This window comes from Alternaria hordeiaustralica (genome assembly GCF_023758085.1).
Source record: "Alternaria hordeiaustralica strain BMP 2776 chromosome Unknown scaffold_6, whole genome shotgun sequence".
NCBI classification, from domain to species: domain Eukaryota; kingdom Fungi; phylum Ascomycota; class Dothideomycetes; order Pleosporales; family Pleosporaceae; genus Alternaria; species Alternaria hordeiaustralica.
In genome coordinates, this window is record NW_026056778.1 from 1,025,203 (window position 1) to 1,043,848 (window position 18,646).

General features: G+C 53.5%; 5 protein-coding genes across 5 annotated transcripts; 2 read left to right on the top strand and 3 right to left on the bottom strand.

The window, feature by feature from the left end:
- Positions 1–1,089: 1,089 nt before the first annotated feature.
- J4E84_004237 (uncharacterized protein) lies at positions 1,090–2,583 on the top strand (the record flags this gene model as incomplete). Its single annotated transcript, XM_049386845.1, has 1 exon — positions 1,090–2,583. The coding sequence occupies one exon, from the start codon at positions 1,090–1,092 to the stop codon at positions 2,581–2,583; it is 1,494 nt and encodes a 497-aa protein (XP_049245615.1).
- A 582-nt stretch (positions 2,584–3,165) lies between these two features.
- Positions 3,166–6,437, bottom strand: J4E84_004238 (uncharacterized protein; the record flags this gene model as incomplete). Its single annotated transcript, XM_049386846.1, has 4 exons — positions 3,166–3,640; positions 3,695–4,034; positions 4,086–6,312; positions 6,390–6,437. The coding sequence occupies 4 exons, from the start codon at positions 6,435–6,437 to the stop codon at positions 3,166–3,168; spliced, it is 3,090 nt and encodes a 1,029-aa protein (XP_049245616.1).
- Positions 6,438–8,220: 1,783 nt separating this feature from the next.
- Positions 8,221–8,588, top strand: J4E84_004239 (uncharacterized protein; the record flags this gene model as incomplete). The annotated part of the gene is made up of 2 exons (XM_049386847.1): positions 8,221–8,454; positions 8,529–8,588. 2 exons carry the CDS (start codon positions 8,221–8,223, stop codon positions 8,586–8,588), a joined length of 294 nt encoding a protein of 97 aa, XP_049245617.1.
- A 580-nt stretch (positions 8,589–9,168) lies between these two features.
- J4E84_004240 (uncharacterized protein) lies at positions 9,169–9,833 on the bottom strand (the record flags this gene model as incomplete). Its single annotated transcript, XM_049386848.1, has 2 exons — positions 9,169–9,719; positions 9,800–9,833. The coding sequence occupies 2 exons, from the start codon at positions 9,831–9,833 to the stop codon at positions 9,169–9,171; spliced, it is 585 nt and encodes a 194-aa protein (XP_049245618.1).
- Positions 9,834–14,186: 4,353 nt separating this feature from the next.
- On the bottom strand, positions 14,187–17,583 carry J4E84_004241 (uncharacterized protein; the record flags this gene model as incomplete). The annotated part of the gene is made up of 2 exons (XM_049386849.1): positions 14,187–17,311; positions 17,361–17,583. The coding sequence occupies 2 exons, from the start codon at positions 17,581–17,583 to the stop codon at positions 14,187–14,189; spliced, it is 3,348 nt and encodes a 1,115-aa protein (XP_049245619.1).
- Positions 17,584–18,646: the final 1,063 nt, after the last annotated feature.

The following is an 18,646-nucleotide window of genomic DNA, read 5'->3' on the forward strand; positions in this document are numbered from 1 at the left end:
CGAAGCCACCTTTAGAGCAATATACCATCTGCTTTTTCCTTTGCTAAACATGCTTTCCTCGATGCTGACCTCAGGTGACTTTGACAAGGCAGCAGGGGTGGCTAGAATTCGTGTCGCATGCTAGAGAATGTTATCAAGGTAGAAGCATACATTGCCCTAGCAACTGCTTGCTTATTAAGATATGATGGTGTGGATGCAGCAACATTGAAACCTTAGAAATGCGACACGAATTCGAGCTACCTCTGGTGAAGGGTCCAACCTGTCTCAGGGTGCAGACGTGGTGACGGTGGCAGAAGAAGGCCAATGGGTTCCCCAGTCGCGCAGCCTCGCCAAGTGGGATAGCAGCCTCAACCCCGCTAGTTTATGCATGTGTTGGCAGGGCTTTGCAGCTACACGGCCGGGGCAGTTATGCCGCGGTTATGCAGCTTGGTTGCCAGGTCTGGCCTTTAAGGGAAGGTGCAAAGGTGTCGGTATGCCGTTGTGCTGTGTAGCTCAGGGCGGAAAGGACAACTGGGAGTGTTTCATGGCGTGTGTAGTCGAGCTATTAATGGAGATTGATGTGCTGCCCGGGTGCGCTAGAAACAAAGTCAACGTTTCGCGCTCGATCGGGAGGGTTTCCGCTAAGGCGGAACTGGACGTGTCGGACGACGATCACTGACCGGGCTCGTCGAGCTGGGGATTAGTCTTCGTCATCAGCAGCTTCGATAAAGGCGCAGGGCAATCGCTTGCGTGCATGGCAATTCGCGCAAGCTAAGAGACCTCATCCCAGAGCCGGCCGCCAACCTGCCCAGACGTGTCTGTCCTGCATCGTCACTGCTTCTCCACCCCGGCCGGAAACCGGATCCGTGGACCGCGCTCACCCAAACCAGCGACGAAACGTCGGCGCTCCACAGCGATTGACCCTTTCTCTACCACCCTTTGGAAGCCTCCACGACGGAGAGCGGCAATGACTCTCCATACTCCATCCAGGACCGAGTGCTCCCGCGCCTGCGACCTTCTCCGCCGACCAACACCACAACGCGCGTCCCCATCTCCGCCGCCCTCACCCTCTCGCACGCTACCGGTTGGCTAATATATATCACCGCCATCATGGCCTGGTTCATGAGAGGCGTCCAGAGTGCCGTCTTCCACTACGCCTCGTGCGCCCCCTGCACCGGCTACTCAGACGGCAGGAAGAGACGGAAAGCAGCAAAGGCCGCGAGGAAAGTGCGGGAGAAACTGGAACTCGAGCAGCCCGACGCCTACCACCATCCCGAGCCCACTGGGACCAATATATACTGGCATGAGGAGATCGTCATGGGCCCAGGACCGCCGCCGCGAAGGGCGCGGAGGACCAACACGGGCACTACAGGCAGCACAAGGGGCATGCCAACCCGCGGAACACAGGGCTCGGCTATGAGCAAGGGCGGGAGCAGCATCGATGTCGACCAAGCAGGTGACATGCGCCTGAGCGACGATACCCTCGACGACGATGAGACATGGAACCACAAGCGCTATCAGAGGGAAGACGAGGATCTATGGGGCCACGACGAGCCCTCGATAAACCTCGAGCAGACCATGACAGGCTCGTCAACAGGAGGTGCCGGCTATCAGATACGGAGACCAGGCACTTCAAGATCCGGCAGCTACTACACCGCGCGCGCACCACCCGTCAACGATCTGCACCCTCCTGTCGTCAGTCTCCCCTCTCCAGACCCCCTCGACAACCGATGGATGCTCCAACCTCCACCCAAAGCTAGTGTCATGGCTGGAAAAGAACGAGCAAGAAACAGGAGTCGAAGTGGCAGTGGTGCCAGTAGTCGCGTCGAATTGAGCTTGGGTCGCCAGGTCAGCACAAGGCACTTGATGAACAAGCTGGAACGAGGCGAGACACCCGAGGCCCGCTCAGCATCGCCGAACGGTTCGTATTTCAACCCATCACGGTGCAGGACCCCACAAGCTCGGCCGCCTTCTGCCACGAGCAGTTCACGCCGAAGACAGAGAAGAGACACCAAGGTCGACCTCGCCATGGCGCGGACCGAGACAGTGAGCACCCAGCATTCATCTGGTGACTCCAGCGACACAATCGTCCGAGGCAACTCCGCACCTCGTTCCGCAGTCGTCCCAGACATCAAAGTGATCCGCGTTCGTCAGAGCCGACCCGCACTCTCCACTGTTCTGTCCAGCAACTCGGGGAGGAATGGCAGCGACGAAAACGCCCTCCCGCTTCCCGAAAAGCCTAGTCCCGCCCACCACCGCTATACTACGACGTCGACCCCCGATTCCATCCCTTACTACACCAAACATCGCGAACCTCTCAACTCGTCCGACATTTCCTCCCTAAACTGCCTCCAAGACCTCGTGTCCCCACGCGCCCTCCTCAACTCGCGCTTCGTCTCTGCACCACTCGTCGAAGCCAAGATCCGCCTACCGCCTTCAGAAGAAGACATGGCAGCAAGAGCGCGACGAGATATGTCCGACAGTGGCTTTAGCCTATCGCGAGACTGGGACGAAGAGGAAGAGGGCATCGTAAACGTCCCATTCGATCGCAACTTCGGACCGCCAGAGAGGGATCCTCGATTTAGATGGAGTGTCGACTTTTGAGCGAATCTCTACCGTCGTCACCTCACACAACACTCACACACACGCTTCACTTCTCCACGCGCGCATCTTCAGCGTTGGCATCTTATTGCATTGCATCGCATAGCCGATTTCTCCACCTGTTTTTCTTTCCCTTTGTTACCAGCGATGATTTTGTTCCGCGAAGCGAAAATTGCATACTCGCATTTTGGATAGACACGAACTTTGACGACCTCCACCAAATGGCGTTTTGGGCGGGTCCTGATGGATTCAGGCATCGTTTGCTTATTTTCTTGGGTGCTGGCTTCTGGCATTGTCACCTGTTCGCTTCTTCATGGTTTGGGTTTTGTATATATCGCTGCATTAGATATATGACTATTCGAGAGTGAGCTCCAGGAAGAGCTTCATTTTACACTACAAATACTTGTTCTCGATTGGTGCATACTTGGCCCAGGATTCATTCTCAACGACACTTTGTGTGTACTGACTTGAGGTAATTTCTTGCTTGCTTGCTTTGCTTTCTAACATCGCTTCAAAAATAATGCACACGCATACTACATGATTTCCCGCTCCATTCGATATCTTACAACTCCGCGTCAGCATGATCTATCGAGCGCCCAAATCCCATAACCTAAGAGTCTCGCCCTTTCCGCCCCTCTTCTTGTTGCCCTTCTCCTTGCCACCCTCAGTCAACTTCAACATGCATTTCGATACAGCCGCTAAGCACTCCAGTACTTCGCTCATCCTGCCTGTCTCTAGCAGACACCTCTGCACCCATTCGTTACTCCTATCCGCTACTACAACAGCTACCTCCATAGCCTTGATCGCGGGGTCCTTGTTCAGGAACCAGGCTGCCGCTTGCAGGACTGAGAGGTATGCGAGAATCATGTCTGGTATGTAGGCCTTCATCAACTCCCAGGTCTTACTTGTGAGGTATTCAGGATCGGCGGCGGAGGCATCGGAGATGGCGGGGATGAGGGTGTCGAAGACGTTTGATATCGAGTCTAGGAGCGCTTTCGTGCGTTGGGTATCGGGTTTGTGTTTCGCAGAGGCCCCGTCTTTCTTGCGTTCGGCGCGGATTCTGTAGCGGGTGTTAGTCGATGTGCTTAAAGGAACGAAGAGAGGGTTGACTGACTGGATAAGCGTCTGCTCCTCTTCACGCCATTCGCGGAAGAGAACCAGTAAGCGCACAATTTGCTGAAGTGTGTAGTATGACGTGCTACTCTGGCGCAGGGCGTTCACCGTCCTCCTGTGCCGGTCTGCGCTGGGCAGCTTAGCCATGGGAATAGCGGCAGCTCGGTCAGCAGTAGACAGGCTGTCACGGTGTTCATGCAGTCGCTGCTCATCCTGCTCCTCTGCTCCTGGCATTGTGAAATCGAAGGGGTAGCCGAGCAGGGCTTCTGTCCTGGACAAAGACAGGGTCTCGACGCTGAGATCGCCGATGACCTTCTCAGCAGCAGCAAGTCGACCGTTAACTGGATGATATGTCAGTAAGTTTCTGTTTGTGCATGTTAGACGTGACTTACGGAGGAAAATTATCAGCGCGCTCTGCAAGTGTACAAACGTATTCTCGTAATCCTTTGCGACATAGCTGTACCATTGCACCGAATCGATAACAACCTCGTCTTGTGGGCTTATCTCAGCACCGTCGAATGTCCGCTTGACGCGCACGCCCGGCCATAGCAGCTGCTCGGTCGGAAGTGTAATCTTCTCTAAAATGTTAAACCGCTTGATAGGGTTAGTGATAACGCCATAGCCATCGTTGGTAAAGTGCGTAAATCCACTATCCCGCGAAGCAAACGTGAAGCTCTGCGAAATGACTTGGACGACATTGATCCGGTATGACTCCATCAGCGCAACGGAGTGCCGTTGCTCAGAGCTGTTCTTGATATCAGGAAGCACGCGCGCGAGACTGTAGGCTGCTCGTTCGTCGATGAGTTGCGCGGCGTATAGTGGTATGGTATCGAACCGTTTGGTGAGGCGCAAAAATTCGATGTAAGCTGCGATGACATTGTCCATAGCCAGGAATTTCTTGTCCTGGTGTGTATCCTCGAAAAGCGTGTGTAATCCGTTGCGAAGGACAATGAAGATATGGACAACAATGCGGAAAGCGTGTGGATCTTTCGCAAGGGCCTGGTAACATGGCTCTGCGAGGTATGTGCGATGGTCTCCGGCGGGTGTTGGGCTTCGGTCCTCTTCTGGTGAGTCTGGATGTATGATGAGACTGTGAGGTCGCTTGTCCTTGTCGAACATGTCTGCAATAGCCACACCGACCTTCAGCATCAGATCATCAGCGTCTCTGCCAATTAGCGCGCTCTGGATGAGTTTGATCGGGGAGACCGCTTGCGCTGCCGTGCTCTTCTGCTGCTTGAGAAGGCTCATCACCTTTTCCGGTGATTTCTCCCACTCTCCGATATTGGCGACGGCGTCCTGGAACAGAAACTTCTGAGTCATGCTCTCTGTCACTCGATTCGGGTGCTTCTTCTGGAGATATGAGTCGAATCGCGAGAGAAGAAGTGCGTTGTAGTGCGCATATAGATGGTCGTCCCAAGACCTGCAGACCGTCTGTACTTGCTTCAAGTCTCCACTCAACAGCCCATATACAGCGCCTTCGTAAGGTATCCGAGCACCCCTTGCGGCGTAGAAGGACATGCGGCGGAACAGATAGCCAACCGTCGGCCCTGAGACATTCGGGCCACCTTCAGGATGGCCCTCGTATGCAGCTCCAATGCTGACACCGCGCCACGACTCATTTCGCTCGTAGCACCAGTCGACGATTGTCTTCCATGGGAGTCCCCGTCGCATCATTTCGTATGCGACCATCCAGAGAGAGCGCTCGTAGTACTCATCGCTCCGTTCGAGTGCGCGCTTCTGCCTAGAAGGAGCGTCCGGGTCCAGTTGGGTAACGAGATTCGCGGTCCTGTCTGAGGTTTTGAGATTCGAGTTGATCGGCTTAAGAGGTTGATCTATGTCGTCCATGCGTTTCGCCTGCTTGATCTTTGTCTTCGTCTCCAACCATCCGCTGGTCCATGTGTGCGCGCCCTTTCCGGAGTGTTCCTCGAGCCCTGTAATAATCGCCTTGACGTCGCTGTCACTGTCGCGCGCTGTTTGTTCCAACCAGCGGAGAACAAGCGCCTTCTCTTTCGCTTGGTCATCGTCCAGCAGAAAACGATCCCAGATCTCACTATTCTTGCAGTATCTTCCAGTTCCCCCAACCTCTTCCAGTTGCGCTTGCTTCTCCGCAGCGGAATCGGTGCCAGGCTCGGGGTTGTAATGTTCGATGACCAGCTTCAACAGTTTCCATGTCGCAAGCTCAGCCTGCCATTCTCGTAGTTCTCGAACGTTCGGGGAGACGGAGGCGGCGTTCGGTTCGATGGACGAAATGACTGATTGGGACGACTGGCCGAACAGACTCTGGCTTGGGTTGTCTGACGCATCTGCCATAGTCTGTATTTGTCGACGAACAGTCTTGCTAAGGCTTCCCTTGTTCTCTGCTTCGGTCGTTCGCTTTAACTCCTTCACGTGTGATTCCGCAACGTCTTGGAACTTGCCGACCAGCTTGACCGTGGTCTGGTATTTGGCTTTCTTCGATTCGTTGCCATGGACGTGCCAGTGGTCCACTCGCTCTGCGAACTTCTCTACCTCTTTCCCTACACGTTCGGCCATTGCGCGCAGCGGTTGTAGCGGATCGTTGGGTTTGGCGCCGTTCGTGGCTCGGGATGTTCCGAAAAGGGGCGCATTATTGTTGTTGGACTGGATGAAATGTCAGCCCCCATTGGAGCGGAGTTGGAGGTGTCTCGGGAGGCAGCAGGATCTCTCTGATGACTTACCTGAGCTGCAGTCGGCTGCGACTGACGCGATAATGATCGTGAAGCCATGGCGGGTGGGAAGAGTTTGAATCCGGAATGGCGGGAAGAAGGCGATGAGACAGTCTCAATGGTACTTGATCAGACGCGCCCCAATGACGTGTTGGGAGCTGCGATGCTCGTGGTTGACTGCCCCAAGCCCATCACAAAACACAAGTCGCGCGCGGACGGGCCCTGCCCGCTAGCGCGTCGCCAAGCTTCGGCGCGCTAGTGAACATAAAACTCAAAATCTGCCCTTACCCAGAGTCTCTCGGCACAATGTTTTCACAGGACGGCGCCTTTAGAGTCTCGTCAGGAATCTTCAGTTTCTCATGACGCGCTCGTGCTGTCCTAGATCAATGCGCTTTCTGGTAACCTGGCTGGACTCCCAAGTGGGGGATGACAGTGCGGATGATATAGGAAGTGATACATCTCTTAAGCTAACGACCCATTGCTCGGATGGCATGCGAACGTCTTGGGCACCGTATTCGTCTGGCCCTCTCGGCTCATACATCTCGATGCGCCAGCCTCGCGAAGGAGCCCCTTTCCATGAATGTACTCCGGCAAAAATGCATACCTATGATGTTCGCTGTAGCTGGCGTTCCAATATGCATGAGCCAGACGACAGCGGATACCATCTGGACGCGAACTACGTACCGTCGACTTCAGAAAAACCGTGCCCCGTCGCGACACTGCTAGTGACGGAAAACGTTTGCATCGAGAGGCCGAGGATCCAGTATCGATCGCAGAAAGAAGCTCCAGGCGTTTTGATTTGTTATGTTACAAGGCTATAATTACATGGGACATGAATACAACAATCTGCTAGAGGCTATGATATCCCTTTCGCACGCTGCTCCATCTTGAGTCTGAGGTGTCGTTAGAATTGCCGACGAGCTGAACGGATCTCGAGACTCACTTAAGGAGGGTATATTTCGGACAGCTCACAGTGCTAGCATTCTCTCCTTGCTCTTTGTAGAAGGCGTTGCAGCACTCGTATAGCGCATCAACCTGGTTTTGGTCAGGCTGCGTTCAAAGCCATTCTGTGTTAAAGGGCTCTTCCGTAAGACATGGATGCATACCTCTTTTCTACACTTTTCCTCGTTGTAATTATTCTTCTGTATGCAGTCTACCACTTAGCTCAGTATGAATCAAGTTGACTAGATACACACTTTGAATTGCACATGCTCTAGGATGACACGGAGGATCTGTCCTCAAGTCCTTTTCCATTTCTCCCTTGGGTCTTGTCAATTTGGTACTCGCCGCCGGTTCCATAAGCGTGACATCATGAGCATACCATTGTGAAAATAGCCAACGGCCGCAGCGATGCAAGAGTCGATATGCAAGGGTTGTAAAAGCAGAAATCCAGAGGCAGAAAAGATAGCGACTTGGTAAGAGAACAGGTAAGACGAATTATGTCGTGCAGGTAAAGGTGATGAAGGTGAAGCCGGTTGGTTAGGGCTGGCCAATGCTTTGAGAGCGAGACCCCACTAATTCTCAGTGCTCCCACCTCGTCGTCGTTGCGCTTTCCTCCTGCACAGAACTCCTCACGCGTTGCCACCGCTCCTACATACACCCGACGCGTCTGCCCAGCCTCACGAGAGTCTTCTATCACCCGACGTAATCAGCACCAAAGCGCCGGTATTAAGGTACGGCTATCTCCGCACTATATAAAGCAGCCTCCCCCACGACAAAACGGCGCTTCCTCATTCTCCACCGCTTCCGCTGGACAGCCAACTGACCTCGCCGAACAGCCCTGCTCGACCGCTCTGCGACCCAACACCTCACTTAGACGCCCACACACCCTCCACGCCTCAAAATGTCTGACAACGGGTCGCCCAACGTGCAGCAGAAGCCTGAAGACGGTGGCCAGAGCGAGCACCTCAACATCAAGGTCACCGACAACAACAACGAGGTCTTCTTCAAGATCAAGCGCACCACCGCTCTTGGCAAGCTCATGAACGCCTTCTGCGACCGCCAGGGAAAGAACATCTCAAGCGTGCGATTCCTGTTCGACGGTCAGCGCGTAACAGCCGCGGACAACCCAGACACGGTACGTGAGAAGATTGCAGTCGTCTATATACAGCGAAAGGCTGCGCTTCTGGGAAAATTGCTAACGCGACACAGCTCGACATGCAGGACGGCGACACCCTTGAAGTCCACCAGGAGCAGATTGGTGGCTGCTGACCGGCGACCCTCCGCGACAGTGTGCAGAAGTCCTTACAGCTGCACTGGATCTCGACACCTAGTGGCTAGGGTGTCACCTTGTATACCCACGAGTGCGACCTGCCAAAGACCTACGAGGACACGATTGCTTTCAGCGGCGGCGATGGCGGAAAAGAGGCATGGGTTTTGCTTTCACATATGATACTATGGGTTCGGGCGTCACGGATTTACCAAGACCGCCCTTGCGGCGCGATTTGAGTCTTCACGTATTAGCTGATGGTGCGCCATAAGCGAGAGGGATTGAATTTACTACATACTTTCCATGACTTATGTGCACGTGTCTTGCACCTAGCAGCAATGTGTGGCAGATGAAGATCGGTGCTCATGGAATCTCGAGCGAAGAAGAGGTTCGGTCTAACATCGAGTAAAATTGGTGCTCAATAACTCCATCTGCTGTGGAAATAACTAGCTACCACTTCCATGTTTTGTCAATATCAGGTAAACCTTTTACAACTAATTTACACATCTTCGTAGACTATATGTACATCAATACTAAAACTACATGCCGAGCATAGTCTGAGCATAGGAGCGTTCAACGGCTCTAGTCATCCCAAACAGCCTTCTTCCTGGCTTCCCTCTCCTCAGCCTCCTTCTTCTCCCTCTCCCTCTCCTCAGTCCTTCTCTTCCTCTCCTTCTCCCTCATGACGCGGTCATACTCCCTCTCCTCCTCGGTCCTCTTCGGCGCTCTAACACCCAACGCACCTGCAATCATCCTCCCAGCTACCGACGTTGTCTTCTCTGGTCGTTTATCTGGGCCTCCTCTGCTCGAGCTCCTACTCCCACTATCGCTCAAACTGGAGTTCAAGTTGTACGGGACATTGTCCAAATATTCAAACTGCGTGGGGCTGGCAGGTGTAGGCGGCGGCGGGTTTGGCGGGTTATCGCGCGATGTGGTGGTGCTCAAGGGTTGTAGAGAATCGTGTGGTGAGCCTTTCTCTGCAGACTTGCCGAGGTCTACATCCTCAGTCTCAGTATCCGACCCGCTGAGTTCGGCTTCCCAGCTATCTGCGACGGGCTTGGATTTGGGCTTCTGCGCGGTTTTCTGCGGATGCGAGGCTGAGAGCTCAAGGTTGCCGAGGGTGTTTGCGATTTCTGGGGGGACAACATGTTAGTCGATGCTTCTCCAATTAAACGTTTGGCGCACGAAAGTGCTCGATGAGGGAGGCGCGTACCTTCTTCGCTAGGAGTCTTGTGCATGGGCGCCATATTGTTTCTTCCGTTGTGCGTATGCCGTGTGCCGTGTGTGCTGTAACCTTGGGAGGGTCGTGTGAGGCTTGCGATGATTTGCGGGGTAAATGTTCCGGTGTCTTTGAGGACGATGTCGGATGCGGGGACGATCAATCGTTTAACGCTTCTGACTCTAGTAAAATGGTAGTAGCAAACTGTCAAGCAATTGAAGGCGCAAACGCGAGCTTAAGAGTAAGGGTTCAGCTGAGCCTTGGAAACTAATTATGGAAGTCCACGGATCGCTCCATCGTACGAACCGTGGAACTGACTAGCTTTCCCCTGCGCCGATTGCCCGCAGAATACTAGGTAGGGTGCCTGTGGGGAAGGGCGCGCGTCACAACGCACGACATGCTTTCGGCGTCAGATCGATTGCTTCATTCAGGTGCGCGACCCACTCTCTAGATTCTAGAACGCCTGGTGTTCGAACAAATATAGATGTGGCTATGAACTCGTCTACAAGGAGTGAGGTGGTTTGCGCAACACGTACGTGCGTGTTCTTGCATTCTGGACCGATGGACCCTGAAAAAGGTCCAAAGTGATATTCAGGGGAGACAGCCTAGACTTTGGGCTCCAGACTCTTACTACAGTTTCACACCACCACCGTGTACAATGAAATCGTTACTATTTAGCAGCCATCGTCTCAGCACCGCTATCACTAGTAGGATATAGTTCGTGTTGCTTTTCTGCATACACACTGCTGAATGTCAACAGGTATACTGTGTCGAAGACCCTGTATTCCCCTACTCAAATTGATCTCAGAACCTTCGGAACCCTTTGTCAGATCTAAAGCACTACACAACAGCTACCTTATTCCTCAGGCAAGTGGAATATATCTACACCGACACATACAAGTGAAGTGAACAGCCGCTGTGTTGTATTCGAGCTTTTCCAACTCTAGCTTCACCTCTGTTTCAAATGTCTTCCAACTCCTAATTTACTATCATGTCAGGGTCCAGGTGAGTCGGCCAATGCTTATCCGCTGCTGTGCAGCCAGATTATCGCCTTTGTTTCGCGACGCAGTCCCGGGTTCTTTTGTCGCTGAAGCTGATGAGCAAATCAGCCAGCCTTCTGCTTCTAGTATCCTTCGCCCGCCCCTCGCAGACATAATCCTCGATATTATGAATGGCACCACCCCGGATTTAGCCAGCTTAGGTTTACCAGGCCCAACAACCCTGGAGATCTCGTAACGGCCCGTGAAAGCGGCGTAGGTATAAGTGCCTTTACCAGCATGATCGACGAGCTTGTCAAGCGTGAGCAAAAGTGGGCAAAATGGGAAACATTGCCGTGGGTATTTGTCACTCGGGTGGAGTTGTTGCAGAGGACTTAAATAATCGACTGTCTCGGATATACCAGTGAAGTCTTTTCCGATGTGCGATTGACGAATCGACCTACGAGATGTGGGAAACTGTGTCCGAGACTCAAGCCCGGGCCATTGCAAGGAGAGCGCATCTGAAGAATTAGTTCCGAAGGACCGGAAGGGAAGGAAGACCGTGCCGAGTACGATCCTGAATATGTACGAGTAGCATCCAAGATCTTTCAAGGTTTTGGGTGGTAAGTTTGTTAAGACAGACTGCAAGAACCTTCTCTCATTTGACGATAAGGTGTCTAAAACCGAAAGCAGTTTTGGCAGATTAGAACCGGAATGGCGGAGTGCGTTCATCTTGTTGTATATATGAATCAGTGCAAGCTTTATTCGTTGTGAGACTACTAGAAAGACAGTCAGTGGCGCTATCATACGTGCTAGTGTATGCGTTCATACCAGAATGCTTGACAACAGACATGGACCCAGCTCGCTTTGCCTGGGATAACGATATGCTGGAATTTCGGTCCCAGAACTTTACACATTCGGTGCAGGGTGTCTGTTTTTCGCACTGGTTTGATTTTTCAGCCACGTTCGCGAGGTTATGGGAGACAAGAAAGCGTACCTTTTTCCTTGCATGCTCACAACGTGTACAAGAACCACCTAGAAGAGCGATCTCACGCATATTTTCCTTCTCTGAATTCGTACGGCGTTCTCTCACTACCCGGAACTTCTCTTGGCCTTCGAAAGAAACGATGTTGACAGATGATGGTGGTATTTTCGCTCGTTTTGACACGCGCTGCTCCCAGCCACGTAGCATAAGCTCTCGGTCAACATCATTGGGTAACTTTCGTTTGAGTTTAGCTGATGAAGCGTTCCTCTGAGCTAACGGCTGCTGTACAGGAGCAGGATTCGCGATTTGCCAGACCATCGGCTGGGTCGATGAAGATAGCGACGCTGAGGTTGTGGGCTGCGTGAGCAAGGTACCGGGTGGTGATGGTAAGTAAAGCTCCATATCGGGTGATGGATCGAAGCCGGAAAATTGACGCCACGAATCGGTAGTGTTGTTTTGTAGTCTCGTCCGCCCGTGGTCGACGCCACCAGCAAGTGCCGTGGACAAGTCCGAGTCACCGTTGTGTGTTTCTTGGCTAACAAAGCCGTGATCGTTGGTATGGAAAATTTTGGAACCGGGTGGGAAGCTGAGAGCAGAGGTATACCATGTCGTGCCGAGTGGGAACCCGTCATAGTCGGGCATGTCTACGACAGTGTTCGCCCCCGGAAAATCGCGATATACACCCTCAAGAAGACAGTCTTGACGGATTGGGAAAGCGGTGGCTTGCGAGTAGTAATTGCTGACCATGATTGTATTGGCAGGGGCCTGGACGGTTGTAGCATTAGAACGTGTTAAGCTCCGACACTCTGGAACATAGGACTTACAGGCTCTGGGGCTTCATCATTTGTACGACCATGCGTCCAAGCCGAATAGTCACACTGGCTCGCATTTGGCGAGATGAAGAACATGTCTGTTTCTAGCGTTTGTCCTTCAGGTACTAAGGACTGCTCCAGAGGAAGTAGGTTCGTGCTTGACTGAGGAAACATGTCATCGTGCCATTCAGGCGATTGATCAAACCAACTCGTGTTCAGCCCAGTCGTAGAGCAATCTCCATAAATCGAGGCTGTACGTAAGCCATCGAAATCAGGAAGATACCTCTCATCATTCGAAGCTGGATCGCCGTCTTCCATGTGGATGTCGCTTGTGGGCTCAGCCATGTCGAAAAGGCTGGCTACCCAGGTAGAATCGACGGACGAGGCTGATAAGACACGATTCAGCTAGAGGTAACGTATGAGCGAAAGAGATGGTTCAGGTGAACGGCAAAACCGCAGCCTGAAGAGCGGATATGCAAACATATTATAGGAGTGAGCGACATCGTTAAGAGCAGGCCAGCGAGAAGCCACCCATCGAAGTGCGCACGGAAAAGAAGGCAAATGCGCAGCGTTCTACAGCCGCCTACACGTCGCTGTCTTGGCTCGAGGTTCCGACATCTCAAAGCAGCCTAGTTTTCACTCCGACATCCGCATCTGCACTAGCACCGCCCCGCCTGTCATCACCATACAGAACCCGTTACATGACCTGTGTAACCAAGGTTCCTAGCATCAGAGCAAGAATTTCCTTCCGACATCTCGAATTGGTCTAGCGATTAACTGAGCGGTGTCCCTCGTCTTGTTCCGACACTCGCAATAGGTATAGCCAAGACACAGCCTTCTAAAACCATTTGACATCGATATGTTATCCGGGTAGTCATCGATATGTTGGGTAGCCACCGGAAGGCTTTCAAACCAGCGTACGCAATAACTACATATATGCCTGTATATCTCTGGCCTTGGGTAAATAGACTTCTCGCTTCTCACCACAGCGGCCAATACGATCATAAATAATCGTACTCCACTCGCGACTCCCGCAAGCCTATATGACCATGTCTTCGACAGCCTGGACACGAAGCGAAATCCTTGAGCTACTCACCCTCATCGCGATGATCATCATCTCCACCATCGCGGCTGCCTGGCATATTCTCATGAACTACAAGGTGAGCTTCCTTTCGAAATTGCATGGAGAGTTCACGCTGACTTCGTACTTTGGTCTCAGATCCAGCGACACCTTGAAAAGATAGGAGGAGGGAATTCGACGGGGCCGTTCTTGTGATGTTGGAGTGTACTGAGAGAGCGAGTGACACATGATGTGAGGGAAGATACCGCATGATATACAAGCCATAGTGTTACACAATACCACTGTATTTGAACTAGAAATTACAATCAGACTGTGACGGAGAACATCGAGAACTAATGATACAAAAGCAAGACATGAGCAATGCTCGCTGAACCTGACAATAACGCCGCTGATCAGACATGAAAAATACCCATGGGGTATCTCGTCGAAACAGTATGCCAGACCGCAAGTACCAAACGCAAGCCATGCGAGATAATAATCAAAACACCGAGATATGCAGTGCGCCACATGGGGCATCATTACTTCTTTATAGACTGGAGCCCATTCTTGGCTCTTCATCACTTCGTCGGATACTCATCTTTTTCTTCGCTTTGCCCTTCTTCTTCGCAGCCAGCTCATTCGGCGGCGATTGCGTACCGCGGCTGCCGATCTGACTTTCGCCCTGCTTGAGTCCCTTGACTTCCTGAAGCATGTCGCGGAAGCCTTCCTCGAGTGTAGTCATTCGTGCAAGCATGATTCTGCTCATGCGGTTGGACTCCGAGTCGTTGTCGCTGCCCTTCTGCATCTCGTGTGCTTTCATTCTAGCAGCCATCTCGAACTGCGTGGTGAACGATGCAGGTAGTCCGTTGAGGTTGCCAAAGTTGGGATTGAGGTTGTTGTCTCCAAGGTCTGACGCCAGATCCAGGGCAATAGCGTTGAACGAAGGCTCGCGTGCTCCGTGGCTTCTAGACAGCAGATTGGACGATATCCCGCGTGGTGGCATAATGGCACGAGGACGAGAAGGAGCCGCAAGAGGTGGGACACTAGTACGCTTTGGAGTTTTGGCACCTGTGCCACTCGAACCGTCGAGACGTCCGGGAGTGGCCGTACCAGTGGCTGTTCCACTGCGAACGCCTGTCCTTGGTCGCTTTTCGGGGGATGGAGCGCGGGAAACGTTCATAGTCTCCTTGACAGGGCTGAAGAGGATCGTGCTTGTGGAAGTGTTACGGGCATGTCCCGGTTTGAATCGCCTCTTGCTAGGCGACAAAGGCGTTTTCGATTTGAAGCTGGAATCAGAGGGCGACGCCACAATGGCGGGTGTACGGCTTTGCGACTTGGGCAAGACAGTCATTGGCGTTTGGAAGGACTCGTCTTCAGAAGAGTGGTATCCTGTCTGAGGCCTCTTGCTGTCTTTCTGGCTTGCCTCAATCCGTGGAGTAACTTGCTGATCAGAACTTGCGTCGTCATCCTCGTCGTCTCCATCAGCATCCGTCTGTTGCGGCACCTCCTCCATGACCATAGCCAAACTCAGATCTGGTTCTTCTTCCTCTGCTATAGCTGGGGTCAATGGGGTCCCAGCGTCATCAGGGTCAGAAACCACCGTCCTGGTAGCGAGTGGGTGCCTGCGCCTTGGCTGGCCGGCGGTCTTCGTTCGCCGAAGATGTGGCCTATTGGGCCCTTCAAGTCGGTCCAAGACTGATCGCGAGTCGTCCTGAGGTGGTTCGTTCTCATCATCATCGCCCATTTTCCTCATCCAATCGGATACGACGTTGCCCGAGTTCCTCCTAGGTGTTGGGTAGCGGGGAGTCGGTTGGAAGCTAGAGTCGCGGAAAGGTCGCCGGAACACCTCCTCGAGTGCCTGGTCCTTCTGGAAGGTAGTGACGGATGGCTCGCGCAGGCGCGGACTGAACAGCTCAGTAGGGCCTCGGATGCTGAACGCAGGCACAGGCGCTTTGGATTCAGCCCGACCCCGTTGTTCAACCAGATCAGTTGGGCCGTATGATAGATGTGACAGAAGAACACGCTCGTAAAAGAAGATTACGAACAGAATAGGAAGATGGGTCAGCTTGATGACAAGCCGGTTCATGCGTAGGAACTTCTTGAAGGACATGGTGTACTTGAGCGGGATCAATAGCCATCCAATGATGTTGGTAGGCGGGATGTAGGAGAAGAGAGCATCCGACTTGACCATGGAAATGGTGTTGACTGCAAATAAGAACTGATGCTCTTCATCGGCATTCTTGACGACTGCCATGAAAGAGTTTGTCAAGACCGTGATCAGGATGGTGACGATAAGGAAGTGACAAATGAAGAGGAACAGAGCAAGCATAGTCTTGCCGAGGAAGTTGACCTCACCCCAGAGATCCCAAGCGGCGGGTGTGAAACCCATGACCAGCTGGAAAATGGCGTATGCGGCGTCTGACGCACCAAGATCTCTCTTGAAGGCCAGGCTAAATGCGACGAAGAAACCACTGCAGCTGATCACAATGAGGACGAGAATCGCAACCAAGTCCATGGCCATCATCTTAAAGGCGATGAGCAGCTGCGAAAAGTATCGGTAATGATCCAGTGCCGAGAAGAGTCGAGGAAAGAGTAGGACAGCGGTAGATCCAAGTACATCGTATGCCATGGCGGCAACGCTATGGCGACTGACATCGGGCATGAGAATTCCGTAAAGGCGTAGGACGTAGTAGGCCATGAACATGAGGAGGATACCCAAGTCAAAGGCATTCCACACACTCATAATGTAAAGACCGAAGCCTTGCTCGGAAAATCCGACCACTTCGTCAAGCATGTATCCAGCGCTCCAGAACCAGAACAGAACCTCGAGGGCAGTGATGTCCTCTGACTTCTCCGCCAGCACCGCCAAAAAAAGACCGAGCATAATGGCGAAGGAAAGCGTCGAGAACAGGTTGCGGTAGCGGGGAACACGAAGACGGGAGAGCTTGAAGAGGGAGGCATCGTGGGGGTCGTAGAGGGTCACTGTACGGCGGAGGAGCGCAGCGGGCGGAGGGAGTGGAGGCGCAGGCTTGGTGGGCGACATGCGACGGGAAGGGCCTGTTCGTGGGGAGGCATCATCGCGGGTGTTGTACCCCCGCTGTTGGGGGGAGTCTGGCTTCCGGTGTAGATTGTCGGCTGCGGAGTGGAAGACGATGGTGCCGGCCCAGATGGCTTCCAGCTGGCGTACTACCAGAGGATGGGCGAGGAACTTCTTGGCCTGAGCGCGAATGGCGATCTCGAGGGTGGAAATGCGCGCAGATCGGTAGGCCTGTCGCGACCAGTTTGCGCCGCCGGGGGTGTTGTTACCGCGTCCCTGCACCATCATGCCCTGGAGCGGGTCGAAGTCGTAGGAGAGGGCATCGATGAGCTCGCGCGTGGAGAACTCCTTGAGCAGGCGCATAGCCAGCAGCTCGCATATGAGCGCCCGCGTCTTACTGACGCCCACATTGCCTGGGTTCTCCTCTCCCTCCTTCTTGAACTGTAGGCAGTTGGCGAGCAAGCAGTACAGGAGGCCGCGCGAGAACTGGTCGGAGCGAATCTGCTGCTGAATGGGCTTGACGAGGAACTGCGACACCTGCGGGGAGCGCAGCTGGTCCCATGATAGCGTGGTTTCGCATCGCTGGACGAGGATTATGCGGATCGCATGCGTGGTGTTGTAGATGGGTATGCGATCTGGGGTCTTGTCAGTGCGATGCAGAAGCAAGCATATTTGTGCGCCTACCCAAAACTTCGGAAGAAAAGACGGGCAGCAAGGGTCCATCCCGCTGGCGGTCTTCGTCTTCGTCGTCGTCCTCGCCCTCATACTGCGCTAGGGCATCCTGCTCGTCCTCGTCGTCTTCCGAGTCCTGTCCATTCTGTCGGCGGCGGTAGCGGTTGATGGCTGCAAGCAGAGGCGTCGTCTCAGAGGGCCGGCGTGACTTTTGGCGGAAGAATGAGGCGAACATGTCACTACCTCGAGCCTCTAAAGGAAACGGGATTCCTCGTCAGCGTCGGCGTAGGTAGGGGAGAGGGACGGGGTGCGAGTTGGGTGGGGAGTGTGCTAGGTTTCATCACCGACGGGAAATGAAGCACAAGCAGGAGGATCGTGAAAAGGGCTCTTGCCTACTTTCGTGCCACGCCGACCTCACCGCCTGCGAACTCTAGCCCGTCATGCGCCCTCGTCGCCGTCGCCAGAAGATGCAGAAGGGAAAGGCTCGATCCTTATCGCGCGTCGTCCCTCTCCCAGACGCGTCTGCAGCCAATAGACGCGCCCGTCGACCACATGCCGACAGGCCCTGCAACGCGGGGCGCCGCCAAAAGCATGTCTAGAATGCCATGTGAGACTTTTCAAAGTCGTCATCGCGACGATTGCCCTGAAGTGGGTATGCTAGCACTCTGGGGTGCAGACTGCCTACATATAATACCTCAGATCCTCCTCCACATGCCTGATGCAGGTAGTCTGCCCTCGTCCTATGTCACCACACCAGAGACGAGCTGATGAAGACACCCACCATCACGCCCTCATCTCATCTGATCCAGGATGCATCGCTCATAGCCCCCACGACGCGGTCTGATGCGGTCAAGAATCCCGCGATCTAAAGGCATCTAGACAATCTCGATCGATAAATACCCTGACAGCTACCCTGCCGCTCGCGTCTAGGGCGAGGCTTGTGGCCCTGCATGTCTTTTCGATAATTGCTAGATCGTATTTGTCATCGAGCCGCTGTCGGACTGGAAAACACCAACACCAGAGTCTGCGATAGCAGCACGCATCCTCACAGATGCCTTTGCGCGTACAGGCACGACAGACGGTGACGGCATCTCGCATGAGCGAGCCGTTGGATCTGTGCAGATCATTTGCCGCTCCACCTCGTTAAATGAGTTCCCGCTACGCACGATTGGCAGCTTTGGCGACACATGCACTTCGTCTTCACACCGCCATGCGCGTCCTTACCCACGAAATCTTTGTTGAAGATTTGCATGCGCGCTGATCTCGATGCAAATGCATGTGACATTCGCCCGTTCGAG